At 36.7% G+C, this 21387-nt stretch overlaps 1 protein-coding gene across 1 annotated transcript in view; it reads right to left on the minus strand.

Moving 5' to 3' along the window:
- The window catches only part of LOC110448188 (twisted gastrulation protein homolog 1-A-like), a 28292-nt gene extending 7567 nt beyond the window's left edge, over positions 1 to 20725 (minus strand). Inside the window, exons 1-3 of the mRNA XM_021494307.1 lie at positions 20529 to 20725; positions 14526 to 14762; positions 13588 to 13773 (exon numbers count right to left, since the gene is read on the minus strand). Of these exons, the coding sequence (XP_021349982.1) occupies positions 13588 to 13773; positions 14526 to 14745 (406 nt within the window). The 5' untranslated portion in view covers positions 14746 to 14762; positions 20529 to 20725. The remainder of the gene's footprint in view (positions 1 to 13587; positions 13774 to 14525; positions 14763 to 20528) is intronic.
- Between the last annotated feature and the right edge of the window lie 662 nt (positions 20726 to 21387).

Raw genomic sequence — 21387 nt, forward strand, 5'->3', positions numbered from 1 at the left:
AATTTTTTGTAACATATTTGAGTTCATAATTTGCAGCAGATCCTACTTTAAATAATATAATATTATTTGATAGCGTAAAACATTGTTTTGATAGTTTTTTGGACAAAAAAGTGAACCCTGTCGTACACCTTTGGAAGGCATCACTAAATAGTTCATAGCACAGGCCCTGGGGACCTTTTTCATTTTTTAAAAATATCTCATGGGTCGTGTCTTAGGGAGCTACAAATATAACCCAGTAATGGTTAAATTGCTTTGTGGGCAAAATTCTTTTGTTCCTGTAACAGGTCCTTTGTGAAAAGTCTGATGCCGCAATGTGGAAAAGGCGACGTGATGAAATTAAAACCTTTTACAACATATTTACCATACACGTTAGAGAGATGAGATTTATTTTTCTGTGAAAACTCTGTTTGCAAATAATAAGGTATATATATGCTAACAAATCTCGCTGACCGATTCTTTATTGTCAAAATAGTTCAGTGGTGCTTTCCCCCAAAGTCAGCCGACTACTGTGTGCCTGCCTTCTGCTCAATATTTAAATGAGGTAACACTCTCTGGTCGGCGTCAGATCCACGCTATAGCAATACCATCAAAGGATAATTACTGTGTCCAGTTTTTGATAGCCTGATGGTTTCTAAGTTTGAATGGTCAACAAATAATGAACAGCAATTTGAGAACCACATATGTAGCTCATTTTATAGAAACGAAATTCTATGCAATCTCTGTGTTAACACTGTTGGTCCAAAAATGTGTCCAACATTCAAATTGTTAATTGATTTTAATGAAATTTTTTAAAGTCATTAAGATCACAAATATGGAAATTTCATTTCTTATTATATACACAGATTTTGTTTATTGCTTTAGTCTGCTGGTAATTGTTTGGAAAAATTCATATAGCTGTTGTCTTCTACAGAAAAAATGTCCGAGTTCTTGGTGCTTAATGGGAATCATACCGCCATTGTTTGGTTACTTGTGACGTCATAATAGGTGATATCACACATCTTACATATCAAACATTTATGTGATGCTGTTATTACAGTTTAAAACTTAAATTACAAGATAAAACACAAAACCCAGAGATCTTATTTCTATATGTAAATATGGCATTTCTTATTTTTTCTAATGTTCTAATTCACAGATAAACCTGTGTAATTCTTTAAACTTCAAAAACAATCCAAACATCAAATTAAGTTGCTACAGAGTTTTAAAATTAACTTATAAAGCCCTGAATCCCACAGGGAACAGATGTAGGCGGGTACCCTGATCATCTGCTGATATGGCCAGTGTGTATATTGGTGTAACAGTTTCCAACATCAGCAGATCACATCAGTTCATGCTACAATACATTCAGATAAAATGTTTGGTTTGGTTTAATTTTGTTTAACGTCCTATCAACAGCTAAGGTCATTTGAGGACATGCCTCCAGGTGTGTAGTGTATGTGTGCTTGCGTGTGTGTATACAGGAGACAGGGTATGTTGGTGTTCTTGCCTCCTTGTTTTGTGATAGCACGGATCTGTTGCGGACTTTATATATAGTGCTATCTCACTGAAATACCATGCTGAAGCTTTAGGCACCCAGCATAGCATTCTGCCCGGTCACATTATACTGACAACGGGTGAACCAATTATTGCCTTTCCCCTAAATGCTGAACATTAAGCAGATAAATGAAAGTAAACCAGGGTTGGAAATGAAGAACATCAATGGCATATTTAATATAGGGTTTCTTATCCTAGAGGAACTCACACATACATGTAGTGAATCTAATTTGAGATTTGTGCAATAATTTTTTCTGAAGTTAGCATTGTTATTAGACTTTCTATTTTCAGTGACCTTGACATTAGGAATTCATTCTCTTCCCTAGAGTAACTCACAACATACCATGTTGGAACTTTTGTGTGATTGCTATATATCCTATCATCATTTTTAAGGGAAGACATATATATACCTTCAACTCCTAAACTAATTAAGTCGGTTGCCATGACACCAATATAAATCAGAGAAGAATTTCCTTAAAACAATACAGTCCAGTAATTGACCTCTTGTTGACCGTCTGCTCCTTTATCTGTACCAGTTTGAATCTCACTCTCCTAATCATGTTTCCTGTCAACTTTGATGAAATTCTGTTCAGCAGTTCATATGAAGAACTTGTCAAAGATACTGTTGATGAAGAAGGGATTCCATGATTAGCTGCCCTTGTCCATTGGACCAGGTAAGCTATTAAGTACTATGATAAAGAAGGGATACCATGATTAGCTGCCCTTGTCCATTGAACCAGCTAAGCTATTAAGTACTATGATAAAGGAGGGATGCCATGATTAGCTGCCCTTGTCCAGTGGACCAGCTAAGCTATTAAGTACTATGATAAAGAAGGGATACCATGATTAGCTGCCCTTGTCCATTGAACCAGCTAAGCTATTAAGTACTATGATAAAGGAAGGATGCCATGATTAGCTGCCCTTGTCCATTGAACCAGGGAAGCTATTAAGTACTATGATAAAGGAGGGATGCCATGATTAGCTGCCCTTGTCCATTGGGCCAGCTAAGCTATTAAGTACTATGATAAAGGAAGGATGCCATGATTAGCTGCCCTTGTCCATTGAACCAGGTAAGCTATTAAGTACTATGATAAATTAGGGATGCCATGATTAGCTGCCCTTGTCCATTGAACCAGGTAAGCTATTAAGTACTATGATAAAGGAGGGATGCCATGATTAGCTGCCCTTGTCCATTGAACCAGGTAAGCTATTAAGTACTATGATAAAGGAGGGATGCCATGATTAGCTGCCCTTGTCCATCTGAACCAGGTAAGCAATTAAGTACAATGACTTTAAAGTGTCTTATATATTAAAGGTAGGATGTTATAAATCATGTCTTAAAAATATTAGTACATGAACATTGAGAAAAATAATACAAACTATTGGTTTTGTATCAACTAATTAGTAGACTCACCAACAAACTCTAGCCATACAGCCTATCATCACTTCCTGTACATTTGTGTTAACAATTATCTGATGACAAAACCTATCTCTAAACTGATTCACCTGTCTCATTATTATGTATTATTCAACTCGTCTTAAAAAGGTCACAGTTAAAAAATTTGACGAATTAATAAGTCTGTACCCAAGCTGTCCCTGAATGAGTGAATATGTCCTATAAGCGGACTGACGGTATTTATGAACCTGTTCATACTTTAGAGGTGGTGGGGAGATACATGGCCTGCCAGTGTAATATAGCGAACTTTAGAGGTGGAGGGGAGATACATGGCCTGTCAGGGTAATATAGCGTACTTTCGAGGTGGTGGGGAGATACATGGGCTGTCAGTGTAATATAGCGAACTTTAGAGGTGGAGGGGAGATACATGGCCTGTCAGGGTAATATAGCGTACTTTAGTGGTGGTGGGGAGATACATGGCCTGCCAGTGTAATATAGCGTACTTTAGAGGTGGTGGGGAGATACATGGCCTGTCAGTGTAATCTATATAAGTGCACACACATGTCGTCTATAACAGTCTGATGTAGTTAAAATGTAAATAGCTGTAAACAACTAACACCTGCACAAACTAGAAAACCTCTTGGGACTTAACTTGTCTCCTTAACAATGCACAAAGGTGTTCAATACAATTCATGGTCCCAGACACCTGTGTGAAGGGGGGAAGAGGAGGGGGGGGGGGGGGGGGAGATAGTGTGTATATCGCAGTGTTTGGCACCAGATTTGGAACTCTAGCTCTGCTATGAAATTACAGAACCCAAAACATATTCCTGTTTTTTGTTTTGTTTTTGTTTTAACCATCGACGAAAATGTGTTGTTCGTCTTTTTAAATAATAAGAATAACCAGGATTATTTTTGGGGTTATATGGTTTAATTGAATTACTGAAAAAAATGTGCACTTTAAAATGTGCATAAATCAAACTGCTCTGCAAATTTATGCAAAATGCATAATTTATTTTGGTATTATTACTAGTATTATATGACCCAAAACATAATCCTAGCTATTCCTTTAATATATATGTTATTCAACTTGTCACTTTGATCTTTTTGGACGTAAGACAATACACTGTTATTCCTTTATTTTAGTTGCCATTGTGGATTGATGTCAATGTAATGTTTAGGTGAATATTTCAATTAACATTGCATATTTTACAGCGAGACGTTTTACAAAATAATTTTGTGAGGTTCCCCCATGGGGAGCCTCGAGATGGGAGTCCAGGTCTACCCACCTGTGTCTACCAGTATCTGGAGTGAAGCCAAACTTTCCATCCTTATAGACAAGCTCACTGCCTTTACCAACACCACTATCACTCGAACTATTGTCAAAAATGTAGTTACATAATGTATCTGGGAATTAGGGGGAAGAAAAAGCTGTTTTTTAGTTTAGAGATTAAAATCTTTTCCAGCAGTTATCACTGCTGAAATCAACTGTTCTTTCCTCCATTAGATTAGGGGTGTTTGACTTGAAAAACTTCTTTTCAAAGTTTAAAAGTCTCATTCATAATATTTTACCTTTTATTGTTTGGCTGTCAAGTTAAGATTTCAACAAAGATGAAAGCTGTTTGACATTAAAGATTTTTTTTTTTTAAAGGCATTTATAATATTAAAATTTCTGGCCCATTGATCCTGAAAAATTTATGTAAGTCTTCACATAAAACTGTAATAATTCCCTTTCTCATTTTTTTCCATTTAAATTTATTTATTTATTTACAATTGAAATGAACAAATCAACATGCAGGTCCACATACCTTGTTCTAAAAAGCTCCCATAAATACCTCACACACATGTGTGATCGGACCCATAAATACATCATACACATGTGTGATCTGACCCATAAATACATCCCACTATTTATTTATTTACAATTCAAATGAACAAATCAACATGCAGGTCCACATGCCTTGTTCTAAAAAGCACCCATAAATACCTCACACACATGTGTGATCTGACACATAAATACATCACAGACATGCATGATCTGACACATAAAGACATCACACACATGTTTGATCTGACCCATAAAGACATCATACACATGTTTGATCTGACCCATAAAGACATCATACACATGTTTGATCTGACCCATAAATTCATCACACACGTGTGGAATCTGACACATAAATGCATCACACACATGTGTTATCTGACCGATAAATACATCACACAAATGTGTGATCTGACCTATAAATACATCACACACGTGTGGAATCTGACACATAAATACATCACGCCTATTTGTGATCTGACCCATGAATACATCACACACATAAGCTATTAAGTACTATGATAAAGGAGGGCAGCTAATCATGGCAGTGATGTATTTATGGTCAGATCACACGTGTGTGTCATGTATTTATGGGTCAGATAACACAAGAGTGTGATGTATATATGCGTCAGATCACGCAGGTGTGTGATGTATTTAGGGTTCAGATCACACATGTGGGGGATGTATTTATGGGTCAGAGCACGCATGTGTGTGAGGTATTTATGGGTGCTTTTGAGAACAAGGCATGTGGACCTGCATGTTGATTTGTTCATTTGAATTGTAAAATTTATGTGTCAGATTACACCCGTGTGTGATGTATTTTTGTGTCAGATTACACCCGTGTGTGATGTATTTATCGGTCAGATCACACATGAGTGTGATGTATTTATCGGTCAGATCACACATGTGTGATCTGACACATAAATACATCATACACCTGCGTGATCTGACCCATATATACATCACACACATGTGTGATCTGACCCATAAATACATCACACACGGGTGTAATCTGACACATAAATACATCATACACCTGCGTGATCTGACCCATAAATACATCACACACACGTGTGATCTGACCCATAAATACATCACACACGTGTGTAATCTGACACATAAATACATCACACACATGTGTGATCTGACCCATAAATACATCACACACATGTGTGATCTGACACATAAATACATCACACACACGTGTGATCTGACCCATAAAAACATCACACACACGTGTGATCTGACACATAAATACATCACACACAGGTGTGATCTGACCCATAAAAACATCACACACATGTGTGATCTGACACATACGTCAACAACATTTATATCCCCACTTTGAGGACAATGTACAGCTGTAATAGGTCCCATGCTAAGGACTGGTGTGGACAAGCTGTACCTTAAGTGTAAGATTTACCAGTTTGCTTTGGTCAAAATGGACTGTCCTGCATCATGCATCCTTCTACTTTGACAGAAATATACATCACACACAGGTGTGATCTGACACATAAATACCTCACACACATGTGTGATCTGACACATAAATACATCGCACACATGTGTGATCTGACCCATAAATACATCCCACACACGTGTGATCTGACACATAAATACAGCACACACATGTGTGATCTGACCCATAAATGCATCACACACATGTGTGATCTGACACATAAATACATCGCACACATGTGTGATCTGACACATAAATACATCACACAAATGTGTGATCTGACCCATAAATACATCACTCACATGTGTGATCTGACCCATAAATACATCACTCACATGTGTGATCTGACCCATAAATACATCACACATGTGTGATCTGACACATAAATACATCGCACACATGTGTGATCTGACCCATAAATACATCCCACACACGTGTGATCTGACACATAAATACAGCACACACATGTGTGATCTGACCCATAAATGCATCACACACATGTGTGATCTGACACATAAATACATCGCACACATGTGTGATCTGACCCATAAATGCATCACACACATGTGTGATCTGACCCATAAATACATCGCACACATGTGTGATCTGACACATAAATACCTCACACACATGTGTGATCTGACCCATAAAAACATCACACACACGTGTGATATGACACATAAATACATCACACACAGGTGTGATCTGACACATAAATACCTCACACACATGTGTGATCTGACACATAAATACATCACACAAATGTGTGATCTGACCCATAAATACATCATACACACGTGTGATCTGACCCATAAATACATCCCACACATGTGTGATCTGACCCATAAATACATCGCACACATGTGTGATCTGACACATAAATACCTCACACACATGTGTGATCTGACACATAAATACATCGCACACATGTGTGATCTGACCCATAAATGCATCACACACATGTGTGATCTGACACATAAATACCTCACACACATGCGTGATCTGACACATAAATACATCACACACAGGTGCGATCTGACCCATAAAAACATCACACACATGTGTGATCTGACACATAAATACCTCACACACATGTGTGATCTGACCCATAAATGCATCACACACATGTGTGATCTGACCCATAAAAACATCACACACACGTGTGATCTGTCACATAAATACATCACACACAGGTGTGATCTGACCCATAGATACATCACACACATGTGTGATCTGACCCTTAAATACATCACACACATGTGTGATCTGACACATACGTCAACAACATTTATATCCCCACTTTGAGGACAATGTACAGCTGTAATAGGTCCAATGCTAAGGACTGGTGTGGACAAGCTGTTCCTTAAGTGTAAGATTTACCAGTTTGCTTTGGTCAAAATGGACTGTCCTGCATCATGCATCCTTCTACTTTGACAGAAATATACATCACACACAGGTGTGATCTGACACATAAATACATCACACACAGGTGTGATCTGACACATAAATACCTCACACACATGTGTGATCTGACACATAAATACATCGCACACATGTGTGATCTGACACATAAATACATCACGCCCACGTGTGATCTGACCCATAAAAACATCACACACATGTGTGATCTGACACATACGTCAACAACATTTATATCCCCACTTTGAGGACAATGTACAGCTGTAATAGGTCCAATGCTAAGGACTGGTGTGGACAAGCTGTACCTTAAGTGTAAGATTTACCAGTTTGCTTTGGTCAAAATGGACTGTCCTGCATCATGCATCCTTCTACTTTGACAGAAATCTAACCCTGTTTTGGACATTATCAAAAGTTTTTTATTTTTTTATTTTACGTCCTATTAACAGCTAAGGTTATTTAAGTATGTGCCTCCATGTGTGCTGTGTAAGCATGTATGTGTGCTGGAGACAGGGTATGTTGGTGTACTTGCCTCCTTGTGATAGCGTAGTTTGGAGAAGAAATTTAATCAGAACCCCCTTTAACTCTAAACTATTTGAACTATATATAGTTTTCTGCTGATGTTGATCGTTTATACCCCAATACTAGCCAAAATACCAAAGTGTCCCTTTCAGGGTACAGTAACACCTGTTCATTAGAGCCAATGTGACCCTGATAGTATTTTGCATTCTATTTATAGAACCTGAACAAACATTAAAAAAAAAATGAAATTCATTGTTTGGTATAAACTACATTGATATTTATCTAGAAAGTGCCCTGTTTTGGGAACAGTGATGTTAAGCCCTGTTGTGTATGTGCAAAGCAAATTTGGTTGAAAGTGGATAATTTTTGCAGCAATTATTGAATGCAAACTAAAGCAAGGCAGTCAGACACACTCACACCCAAGGAAATACCCGTTATTTTCTTAGAAAAGCAATGGCAGTACATAATCTATTTATAGAAACAAGTGATCTCATTCTGTAAATCTGACCTTCAGTGACCTCAAAACCAACAGCAAATGTTGCTGTTGAAACATGTGGGGCTAGCTACCTTAAAATTACAATAAATTTAAAATCATTTACATCTTCAACACTGTAATCTACTATGTATTATGTGGGGCTAGCTACCTTAATATTACAACAAATTTAAAATAATTTACATCTTCAACACTGTAATCTACTATGTATAATGATGTGGGGCTAGCTCCCTTAACATTACAATAAATTTAAAATCATTTACATCTTCAACACTGTAATCTACTATGTATAATGATGTGGGGCTAGCTACCTTAATATTACAATAAATTCAAAATCATTTACATCTTCAACACTGTAATCTACTATGTATAATGATGTGGGGCTAGCTACCTTAACATTACAATAAATTTAAAATCATTTACATCTTCAACACTGTAATCTAATATACACCAGGTTTTTTGGCTGATTAAATCTGTTTCTATATAAAACTAGATTTCAATTATTATAGGAAATCTGAGTTCGTGGTTAAAGCTAGTCCTGATAACATCAGTAGATGTGGTTACGTAGATAAAGCTGGCTTTTATGTGACAGGCACACAGGCCATCACATTATATGTACTGACAAGTGTTAGACCAGGAATTAATACATGGCTTCAGTGTACAGAGAGAAAAACATCTATAGGTTAGCTAACATGACAGGTGCTGTCTACCAGCAGACATTTATATATATCACAGTTCATTTGATATTTCATAATTTCCTATTAAAACGTTTATCAATAAGTTCTGCATTGTATCCCCTATATTGATATAATATGACTCAATAGTTAAGCAATTCATTCATTCACCCCTGAAGACACATTTGAACTCTTCCAATTCAATGGTTGGAATAGTTCATTATGAAATTTCAGGGGTAAATGAGTTAAAGGTTACAGAGATTCTACAGATAGAATTTTCCCTTTCAACTTTTTCCTGTTTAAATAAATCATTTTTTTCCAATTCATATAAGTTGGTTATATAAGTTTTTTTCTTATTTCACTTTGTGTGTTTTATAAACGCATGTTTATTTTGAAACATGTGTTGATTCCTTCTACAATTATTAAGCCAAATACTTTCCAATTGTCAAACTGTCCATTGGCATCTACCGTGACCTGATAGCTTAAGGAGTAGTTGTACTGTCATCAGTTTGTCACTGCAGCCTTCAACACTACACTCAATACTCCTTACATTGGTAAAATCACACCTTGAGAAAATACTCTTTATAACTAATTTGAAAAATATTGAAACAACACGAACAAAATAGCTTCATTACATGGGTATACGTTTCGTCAGATCGCCCATTCAAGGCTGACGATTTCCGTTTTAGGATACCCAATATTATAACTCACCCCACCTGTACAGGTAAAAATTGTCAGGTAAGCCGTGCTGAACACCTGTGTGGTGTCGGGTTTGGGGAGAGCCCCAGCGGTATTATCGACACAGATTTACTACTGGATCGTTGGGTTTGCTATCTGGAGGCAAGGCAGTATATAGATACAATGGTATTCTAGTTCTAATCAACTCAAATCAAACTTGAAAACATCAAAGAAAGTTTATCCTAAAATCTGGAACAAGATAAAGTAAGGACCTATGGAGGAGGCACACCACCACACAATTCATATTAAATCAATTTAAGCCACAAAATTGGGAAGAATTTATACATCATGACTAATAATGATAGGACCGGGGTAAAAACTCGCATGGATTAGGACCCAGGATCCCGACACTCTAGCCTGTCCATACAATCTTCAACATCAAGAAGGAACTCTTTCACCGTGAGAGCAGCATGCATATATGGAACAATCTACCAGTATCTGTGATATCTACTCCAACAAGAGATCCCAGAGGGATCTTGGCGCCCACTATTGTACCATCTTCATTAGTTCTTAGTCAGTTCAATCTTTTCTCTTCTTTCCTCTAATTTGTTTGATCGAGTCATGTTAACAGTAAATGCACCTTGAGATAACTTTTGATCTAAACTTAATACTGATGTGTATGAAAGCCAACCTTCAAAGTGAGTTTGTCATTTCACATATTTACTAGTACAGTACTTAATGTGAAAGAAATAGAATCAATCATTGCAATATGAGAAAGATCTGTTTAGTTCTTCCTTTAGCCATTTTGTTTTTATAATCAGTCTCAAAATATAACATGCACAACGAGGGATCAAGGGGAACCTACATATATTTGAGAAATATCCCTCATGCCCAAATAATTTTGGGAAGAAATATTTCCACAGCATTTAACACAATGCTTCAGCACATTTAAATTATATATAACATTACAATATTTGTAATATGTAAAACAAATTAAAACATTATATTTTTAATTCTTCAACCCTAGTTAAAACCTGACAGGATCCACTCCATTCAGGTCTTCCCAAAAAGAAATACACAAAACTTGCACCTCAAAGAAGACACCCTGGCAGTATTTATATCGAAAAATCAGAAAATATATCATCACATTTTCTTAATCACAGACAGTTCGATTCAAATCGAAGTAGTGACAACTGAAAAATGTACTGCCCCCCAATTAATGTGGAAGGGACTATAATTCCTTTTATTCATTAAATTTTCATCAGTCGCCCAAACTATTTTTGTTGGGCCAGTGACTACCTCACTTTTGACAACTTTTAGTAACTCGAGCAAGACTTTGACCGCCATTGGCGAGCGAGGCACTGCTGCACAACAAGGAACAAGGGGAACCTACATATAAAATTTGAGAAAGATTCCTCCCGTACTTCTTGAGAAATACTGATAACAAACTTTCACTATCAAAATCCAAGATGGCTGCCTGTCGGCCATGTTGTTTATCTGATCAGTCTCAAAAGTTGCCCTGCGCAGCTAAGGACCAAGGGGAACCTACATATTTAATTTGAGGAAGATCCCTCTGGGGCTTTTTGAGAAATAGCGAAAACAAACTTTCACTATCAAAATCCAAGATGGCTGCCTGTCGGCCATGTTGTTTATCCGATCAGTCTCAAAAGTTGCCCTGCACAGCTAAGGACCAAGGGAAACTGACATATAACATTTGAGAAAGATCCCTATGGTACTTCCAGAGAAATAACGATAACAAACTTTCACTATCAAAATCGAAGATGGCTGCCTATCGGCCATGTTGTTTATCCGATCAGTCTCAAAAGTTGCCCTGCACAGCTTAGGACCAAGGGGAACCCACATATAAAATTTGAGAAAGATCCCTTTGGTACTTCTTGAGAAATACCGATAACAAGAATTGTTTAAGGACGGACGACAGAAGGACGGACCACGGACCACGGACCACGGACCACGGACGCAGGGTGATTTGAATAGCCCACCATCAGATGACGGAATAAAAATCAAAAAACAAATTAGATACCTGTAGTATAGTGACTGATATATCCCAAGTTGGTAGGTTTATTATAGAAACTAAGAAAGTATGCCAATATAAGAAAGCAGTGTACAGTAGAAATGGCCTGATCCTAAAATTAAAGGTCATATATATATATATACATGTCTCAGGTAATACATGGATAGTGGATAAGAGATATAATTTTTTAGATTTTTTTTAAGAAGAGTTTTCCCTGGATTTCTGACTTATGAAATTCATGGTAACCACATCAAAACAAAACTGCAAAACAAAGATTGATTTTAACACAGACTTTGAGTATGTCTATTAAAACGCCAATTTCAGTGTTGATTTATAAATTTTTTGATACACCTATCATTATGGGGGTTATTCATTTTACAAAAACATCACCCATGGCCATCATGGGCTACTTACTGTACACTGCTACCTTAGAATGCAATACAAAGAGACTAGACAGAAAACAGAGCCCCAGTTTTGTGTTGTAGCTCTCCTTTGGCATCAGGAGAGGCAAACACTTGTTATTGCTGAGGACATGATCAAACAACAGCAATAACCCTAAACCCATTACATATTACAGACTACACCACAAATACTTCTCTTAAGATGTTAGCATACAAGTGGGCAACAGACTAAAAGATTGTGCCAAATGTGGAATCTCTGTATGTAAAACTTGCTCACATACCAGATAGTGCAGGTAGATACTTGTATAATGAAGATTTTTTTCTTTTAAATGTCATTGAATTGAGCCGTAAAGAATGTAGCTGAAATATATCCCGACAGCTGAAAAACCCTTAGGCTCTATTTTAAAATTGTTGGCACCAACTAAATAACAGAGTCGTACAAGTATATTTTGTAGCTGTACATGTAGGTAGATGTTAAAATAATATAGACAGGCGGAAGTTACACGGTAAAGGTTACCATGTAAAATTACAGTTTGAATGTCTGGTCTGTAACACGAGTGGTGGAACTCTGCAGTGGTTGTCTGCAGGTGCACTTAATACCATAATACCTCTATCAATCATCCAGGCGATTATTATTAACACCCAATGGTAACCGGAGGGGGTATTATTAGCAATAATACAACATGTATACAAAAACATGTTCTAGTGGGTCTTTTGAAAGCAATTAACAGAAAGGAAAAAATCCAGGAAATTAAATGTCATTTTAAAAATATTTCTCCTTTCTTTCGAGTATCCTAATAAACACAAAGAACAGTGTAAGTGGGTGATTATCATAGATGTTTTCAACATTCTTAAGTAGGCTTAAAATGGAACAAAAAGGAAAATGATTGTCTTAATTAGGGTGTGGAGGATTATTGGAATACAGGTGCTGAATAGATGCAATACGGTACAAGTATGTACGATGGATTGATTGCACAAGGTGATTTGTAATCAATGGCAATAAGATTTAGACGTACAGGAAATGTGATTACAATGTACACCAAATCTAACTCCACATTATCTATTCTAAAAGAGTGTCAAAAAAATTCAAATCGGCTCAAAATGTATACCGTATAATGTGAAATGTGTCTGTGGTATAAACGCCCTCTGTTCAAGGCTTACCTTTAATGAGGAGAATATTTTTGCCAGGTTTGGCGGCAGAGGCAGGATATGTGAAGGATTTCCATCTCGCTAACAAATCTTCCTCCTCTGTAAGGACATTGAAGAGTTCGGGGAGTGGCTCCCGTAATTCCTCGACGGAGCTCGAGTCATCCATACCCTCCTCCGTATCCTTGGGTTTACATAGCCCTGCGTAACGACAAGAAGTGTAATGTTATATAACAAACACACAGAAATCGTGTTTAAAATATCACATACAATCATCAGACTTTAAATGAAAATGGAGCCAATATATTAATACTGTACAAATTTTAAATTTTAATAAAAGTGTTGGAGCTAAGTACAAAGTCTTAATTAGTAACTGAAGTGAAAAATATATATCACAGTGATATATATTTTACATATTGGTGTCGCCCAAGCTCAAGCTCCTCAAGAAATAACAATGTATGACATGTTTTGGATGTTGGGAGATTTCGAATATATCTTGGAAAATCATAGCAACATTTTTCACTTGGAATGGGGCAGGTTTTTTTGGCACTAAAAGGCCCAGCTTTAAAGATCGATGGCTAAATTGGTAAAGTTAAATATAAAGTCGAACCAAGTTGTTGTACGAACATATTATATATGGATGTACTGATGTACTCATCTATGTTACTTATGAGTTTAGTTCTTTGTTTTCCAACAAAGAAAAATTAAAAAAATCCAAATACACAATGAAGTTTACAGAACACATTTAGTGGGTTTCATTGTGTTAGGCCAATCCCCTAAACTCCTAAGTTATGAACGATAGCTCGGACTCCTAAGTCATGAACGATAGCTCGGACCTACGGAAATAGCAACCACTTAATTAATGACCAATCAACCACTACTTGTTATGTATGTCATATTATATGAGGTACGTATACTGACAGACGGAAAAAATACCTCGACGCCAAACTTACCCACACAAGCACAGCAGTCCATAAACAGACTGTCTAGGCACACGGTACAGTTTTTAAGGCACCTGGAGTTGGTAAAGTTTCCAAAGTCACACGAACATGCATCTATGAGAATGCATTTGCTCACAATTGGACCACATATTGCTTCATTACAAGCATCCACAAGACACAGACTTCCAAAAACGGTCACCAAGGTGACGCAGAATAAAACACACCCCTTCATCCTGTACAGCGTTGTACCTGGCAATGAAAAATATGACAGACAATTTAAATATGTGCCTTATAAACAATAATTTCATTAATTTGAAAGCTTAATTAAGGTATCCAACACTATGGTTTCTACAATGATGAAATAATTTGGTCCTTTGCCTCTCATCTAGATACCTGAAAGTATGCAAGGCTATTAATATTAAGTAAATGGGTCACATTTAGTCACACATAGATTCAATCACAACAGGCTAAGAGCAGGTATTTCTTGTAGTTTACTAGAAATGTCGACCAGTTTCATTCCTTACTAGTGGGCTTTTCAGGTCAAAAAGATGACTATGAGTATGAACAAACTGAGACCTCTGTCTAGTTTGTGAAATGGGGCTCTAAGCTTTATTACAAGTACCACTATAGACTTAGATGCTGACTTAGACCTTCCTGTCTATTAAAATAATAAAAAGTACCACTATAGACTTAGGTGCTGGCTTAGACCTTCCTGTCTAGGGATGTTGATTGAAGCTCTTCAACTTCTTATCCTAGTGGCATCTTCATGTAATCATAACAAGAGGCCCAAGAGGGCCTGTATCGCTCACCTGAATATTTAAGCAGTCATAGCAAAATATTCTCATTAAATATTATATTGCACTAAAAATATTTCCCTCGCAAACTTTGTTGGCTCCACCTGTTGAAACTAACAGCAAAATATTATTATAAGATTCTATGCTTTTTAAAGATTCTTCTTCAGAAGTTGCTTGACATATTTTTCCCTGTGATCTTGTAAGTAGGTCAATGTCATTTTCCTTCTCAAATTGGTTAGCTCTATTCCAAAAAGCTACCAGCCAAATCTTATGAATCCATTCCTTTTAGTTCTCAAGAACAAATCCATTAAAATGTTGTTGACCTCTGTGACCTCTAAAGTAGGTTGAGGTCATTTTCATTTGCAAACTTTGGTGAGCTCTATCCCGGGAAGTCACCAGCCAAATATTATAATTTTATGCCTTTTAATTCTTCAGAAGAAGCTGTTTGAACTGTTTGACATATTTGAACGCTGTGACCTTGAAAGTAGGTCAAGGTCATTTTCATTCGCAAACTTTGTTTGGCTCTTTCCCAGGAAGCCACCTGCCAAATATTAAGATTTTATAACTACCAGTTCTTCAGAAGAAGTCGTTTAAAGTGTTTGACATATCTGCCTCATGTGACCTTAAAAGAAGGTCAAGGTCATTTTCATTCTCAAACTTTGTTCGGCTCTTTCCTAGGAAGCTACAAGCCAAATATAGAGATTATATACCTTTCAGTTCTTCAGAAGAAGTCGTTTGAAGTGTCTGACACATTTGACTCCTGTGACCTTGAAAGAAGGTCAAGGTCATTTTCATTCTCAAACTTTGTCGGGCTCTATCCAAGGAAGCCATCAATCAAAAATAAAGATTCTATACCTTTCAGTTCTTCAGAAGAAGTCATTTGAAGCTTTTGACATATATGACCCCTGTGACCTTGAAAGTAGGTCAAACTAGTTTTCATTCTCAAACTTTGTTGGGCTCTATCCCAGGAAGCCACCAGCCAAATATAAAGATTATATACCTTTCAGTTCTTCAGAAGAAGTCGTTTGAAGTGTTTGACACATTTGACCCCTGTGACCTTGAAAGAAGGTCAAGGTAATTTTCATTCTCAAACTTTGTTGGGCTCCATCCAAGGAAGCCATCAGCCAAATATGAAGATTCTATACCTTTTAATTCTTCAGAAGAAGTCGTTTGAAGTTTTTGACATATTTGACCCCTGTGACCTTGAAAGTAGGTCAAACTAATTTTCATTCTCAAACTTTGTTGGTCTCTATCCCAGGAAGCCACCAGCCAAATATAAAGATTATATACCTTTCAGTTCTTCAGAAGAAGTCGTTTGAAGTGTTTGACACATTTGACCCCTGTGACCTTGAAAGAAGGTCAAGGTAATTTTCATTCTCAAACTTTGTTGGGCTCCATCCAAGGAAGCCATCAGCCAAATATGAAGATTCTATACCTTTTAATTCTTCAGAAGAAGTCGTTTGAAGTTTTTGACATATTTGACCCCTGTGACCTTGAAAGTAGGTCAAACTAATTTTCATTCTCAAACTTTGTTGGTCTCTATCCCAGGAAGCCACCAGCCAAATATAAAGATTCTATACCTTTCAGTTCTTCAGAAGAAGTCGTTTGAAGTGTTTGACACATTTGACCCCTGTGACCTTGAAAGTAGGTCAAGGTCATTTTCATTCTCAAACTTTGTTGGGCTCTATCCCAGGAAGCCATCAGCCAAATATGAAGATTTTATACCTATTAATTCTTCAGAAGAAGTCGTTTGAAGTTTTTGACATATTTGACCCCTGTGACCTTGAAAGTAGGTCAAACTAATTTTCATTCTCAAACTTTGTTGGACTCTATCCCAGGAAGCCACCAGCTAAATATAAAGATTCTATACCTTTCAGTTCTTCAGAAGTCGTTTGAAGTGTTTGACACATTTGACCCCTGTGACCTTGAAAGTAGGTCAAGGTCATTTTCATTCTCAAACTTTGTTCGGCTCTATCCCAGGAAGCCATCAGCCAAATATGAAGATTATATACCTTTTAATTCTTCAGAAGAAGTCGTTTGAAGTTTTTGACATATTTGACCCCTGTGACCTTGAAAACAGGTCAAGGTCATTTTCATTCTCAAACTTTGTAGGGCTCCTACCAACGAAGCTTTCAGCCAAATATCATGACTCTTGGCCCGTCCGTTCTTCAGAAGAAGTTGTTTAAAGGAAAAGTTGACGGACGAGGACGGACGGACGGACGGACGACGCACCATGGCATAAGCTCACTTGGCACTTCCTGCCAGGTGAGCTAATAATACAAGAACAGGATTAAAACAGCTTACATGCTCGGTGCCATTTATTTCATCCTTTTCGCCAGTTTTTCGGATATTGTAAATCCTACAAGGCCGAGATGGAACAGGCCCTCAAATGACCTTATTATAAAACCTAATAAACACCACAATGGAAAAGCTGCTTAGGCCAGTTAGGGAAACGAAGAAAACTAAAAAAAATCTCAAATTTAAAATGGAGCAGCACTACTTGAGAGTTATAGATGAATACAATAAATAATATATATATATAGGACGAAAACCTCCATACACAGACTATATACATGGTGTTGTAGCTAAGACAATCCCTAATATAGCTTACCTGCATCTGTTTTTACTTACTCATTCACGATCAGCCAGCTGGCTATATATACTGGTATGTAAGGAGCGCCAAATTAAAGAATAACTCCGTTTCCTGGTTATATTATATATAATTATCCAATCCATAATAGAATTGAGGGAACTAGTAGCGTAGGTATCGTACAATTGTAGAAGTGTAGGTGTGATTTTTTTAAGGGGAAAACTACTTTCAAATTAATTGACTATTTATACCTTATAAATTTCTGTAACATTTTTTGTTTGTTTTCTTAGAAATGGGTCTGTAACAGATTTATGTACTTGTCACATACATGTACATGACATCTGTTCTACAAACAGAATTGTAAATTACTGATAACGACTTACAGGGTTATTCGTAACAGGCATTGTTTTCCTTGTACCTTCTTTATCAATTCTAAAGTTAAAATCCCAAGAGAAAACTCTTTGGCCTGTATATATTCATGAAACTGTTCTCATGCTCAAGCATGGATTTTGTGCTCATGCAAACCTTATTTCTTGTTCCCGTTATAAATCAATTAAAAAATCTTAAGTTGTCCATGATATGGAAAAGTTTTGAAGAGACTTAAAGCTGAATACTGTTTTCAATGTCTGCATTTGACTTTTTGGTCGTTCGACATGATTTAAGCAAGGTAAAAAAAAGTTGGTTTGAGCACAGAATCCATGCTCGGAGCTTGAGAACGGTTTCACGAATACGGGCCCTGGTATAAGCAATATATCTCTTCTACAATATTTATAACTTGTATATTCTTATTGAAACGTATAGACCTGTAAAGACATTTTTATGTTTAAATGACTCAGGATGGAAATTAAAACTATAGATAAATCACAAAGCTTTGCTGATGAAAAATATGAATAATTACTCCATTGATAAATCAATAAAATTATTTGAGTTGACTGTGTATGACTGTTGAATTGAGCGACTTTGTACGGAGACGGGAAACAATTACAACATGTTTATTGCGCCCTAATTACCTTCCCACACACAGTGTGTGTAAAACAGTTGATCGACTAGGGAGGGCTTCACCTACAGTCGTAAACAAGTCGCGTGGTATATGACAGTGGTTAAGGAAAGAGTGTAACTGTCACAATGACAGATGATATATACACTGTACATATAACATCGCACACAGCACTAACTAAATCATTTTACTAACACAGAACCGGATTGGCAAAATTAGCTTTAAAACTGTTGTCTCACAAAACAGAGATATATTGTCTTGTGTTCAATTTTCTTTTGAAATATTCAATTTATTCAAAACTTTCATGAAATCAAGGATGAATATCAATTCCAATAAGATGTTAATAAACTATTTGACTACAGAGTTTGCATAAATATTAAATTATCACTTTAGTAAATTAAATAGTTTTTAAACATTTTGAACCATGATCAACCATCAATCCACTACATTTTTCCTGTAGGATCAATATCTGCAAAATGCAGTTTAACTTGATACATACTTTCCATTTAATATTATCACTCACTACAATGTATAATGTGTACATGTAACTGTTATGGATGGGTATAATTGAAATGTGGGCCATCTAATGTGACACACATAATCTTTCGATTTTTCTGTTTTTCCATTGTTAATGACGAAGTAAAAATTATGAATCTTAATGTCATATATTTTATATAAAAACACAGAACTTATAAATGTCTTATCAGCACCCTTAATGAAAGAGGTAAGAATGTACATACTTGGAATTATCATATATATATTAATGAACCAACAATCTGTATACCGGTACATAAATGTGAACTACCAACATAGTTTGAGTTTATAATGTGGCAGAATGTACATGATTACGGTCGCCTTGGTTCGAGCTAGAGGGACTTTCCCTTTAGCTCAGTGGTAGAGCGTCCGACTAGGAACTAGGGTTTGCGGGTTTGATCCCCGGTCGGTGGAAGCACAATATTCTCTTTCCCGTGACAATAAAGAAGTACCAACTGTCACTACAGTTCAATTTGCTAAACAATTTGAAAACAAAATGGTACCCAAAAAAAGTCGGTGATACTCAAAACTTTTCCAGGTGCAGAAGCATAGACAGAGGTAACCCAGAAACGGTTCTTGAAGACTTTAACGTATATTTTTGACAACCAGTGCTTTCAGTCGACCCTTGACAACAATCAATGTCAGAAGTTGAAAAGAATTTTCTCTGAATTTTTTGAGAGTCAAATCATATGTCAAATAGATATGGTTTTTAAAATTTAGAGTCAAAACTCCTTTTTAGGAGCCAAAAAGATCCTTTCATGGTTCTACAGAAGGCCCTGACAGAATTGAAACATGCATGCACTGTCTATCCCTCCGCTTCAGAAGGGGAGGGATAGACAGTGATCATACTACACTGTTTATAGTAGAACCTATCTTGCGCATTTGACAATTCTTTTCAATGTCAATTGTCAATTCATCAATTAACAGCAACACATTCAACACAAAATGTATTCTTATCGCAACCAGAAAAAGTTGTGAGAAACGCTGAAAGTGTATGAATTGAGTGCTATCACAATACACAAGGGGAACTCTCTTGTCTCGATAGCACCACGTACAAGGCACGCTACATTCCACTGTATGTATGACAGAAACTATGTTACCTGATTCGTTGTGCTGCTCATTCACATGCTAAAGAATAAATCCCACTTTTCCTTTGTGACGATAACTTTCCCAACGTTAGAAGTGTACCCACTGCCCTCCTTCACTTCCTACCGAATCTGGCTCACTTATAAACAAATCCGCCAAACTATCGCAATATCTTCGCTGTAAAGCGCGTAATTGATCGTGATCTGATCAGGGGTTCACCACGGGATATTTTGAGTCTAAAATGAAGACAATATATTGTAGACCACAAAAATGTCATATCTTTTTCGGTTAGATCACGGAATGGTATGAAAATCTATCTCAGTCCGTGCTTTACTTCATCGCGCTATTTTAAGATTGCTCGACATGTGCCTATATGTTTTCCGTATCACATCAACTTGTTTCTATATATATATATGTGAGTTGTAATGGGCATTTTTACAAAATTGCGTCTATGGGATTGACGTCAAACTATAACTTTTATGCTGGGATGAGAGGCAATATCTTAACAACAGGGATACGGATAATGATATGAATATTACCACAAGATACACTGGATAATTCTCTTATATGATATCAAGTTTTATCAAGGTTTAACTATATATAGGATGTCAAACGATCGTCACGAACAAGTAAATTAACATAGAATCCGATGGGGAAAAAAGACGTTACAGTTAACGTGAAAACTTATGGCACGTCACTGTATTTGTCTGAGTTTTTGTTCGTTCTTTCTATATTTACCATTTTACATGTATGCATAATCCCAAGAGGCACTTGCATTGACGAATTCTTCGGTGAGAAACCCGTACGTCCAAAACCACGGACTTAGATAACAATCTAATTCCGTGCCAAAACCAACAGCCAGGTCTGCAAAAT

Source organism: Mizuhopecten yessoensis, unplaced genomic scaffold, assembly GCF_002113885.1.
Source record: "Mizuhopecten yessoensis strain PY_sf001 unplaced genomic scaffold, ASM211388v2 scaffold3901, whole genome shotgun sequence".
NCBI classification, from domain to species: Eukaryota; Metazoa; Mollusca; class Bivalvia; order Pectinida; family Pectinidae; genus Mizuhopecten; species Mizuhopecten yessoensis.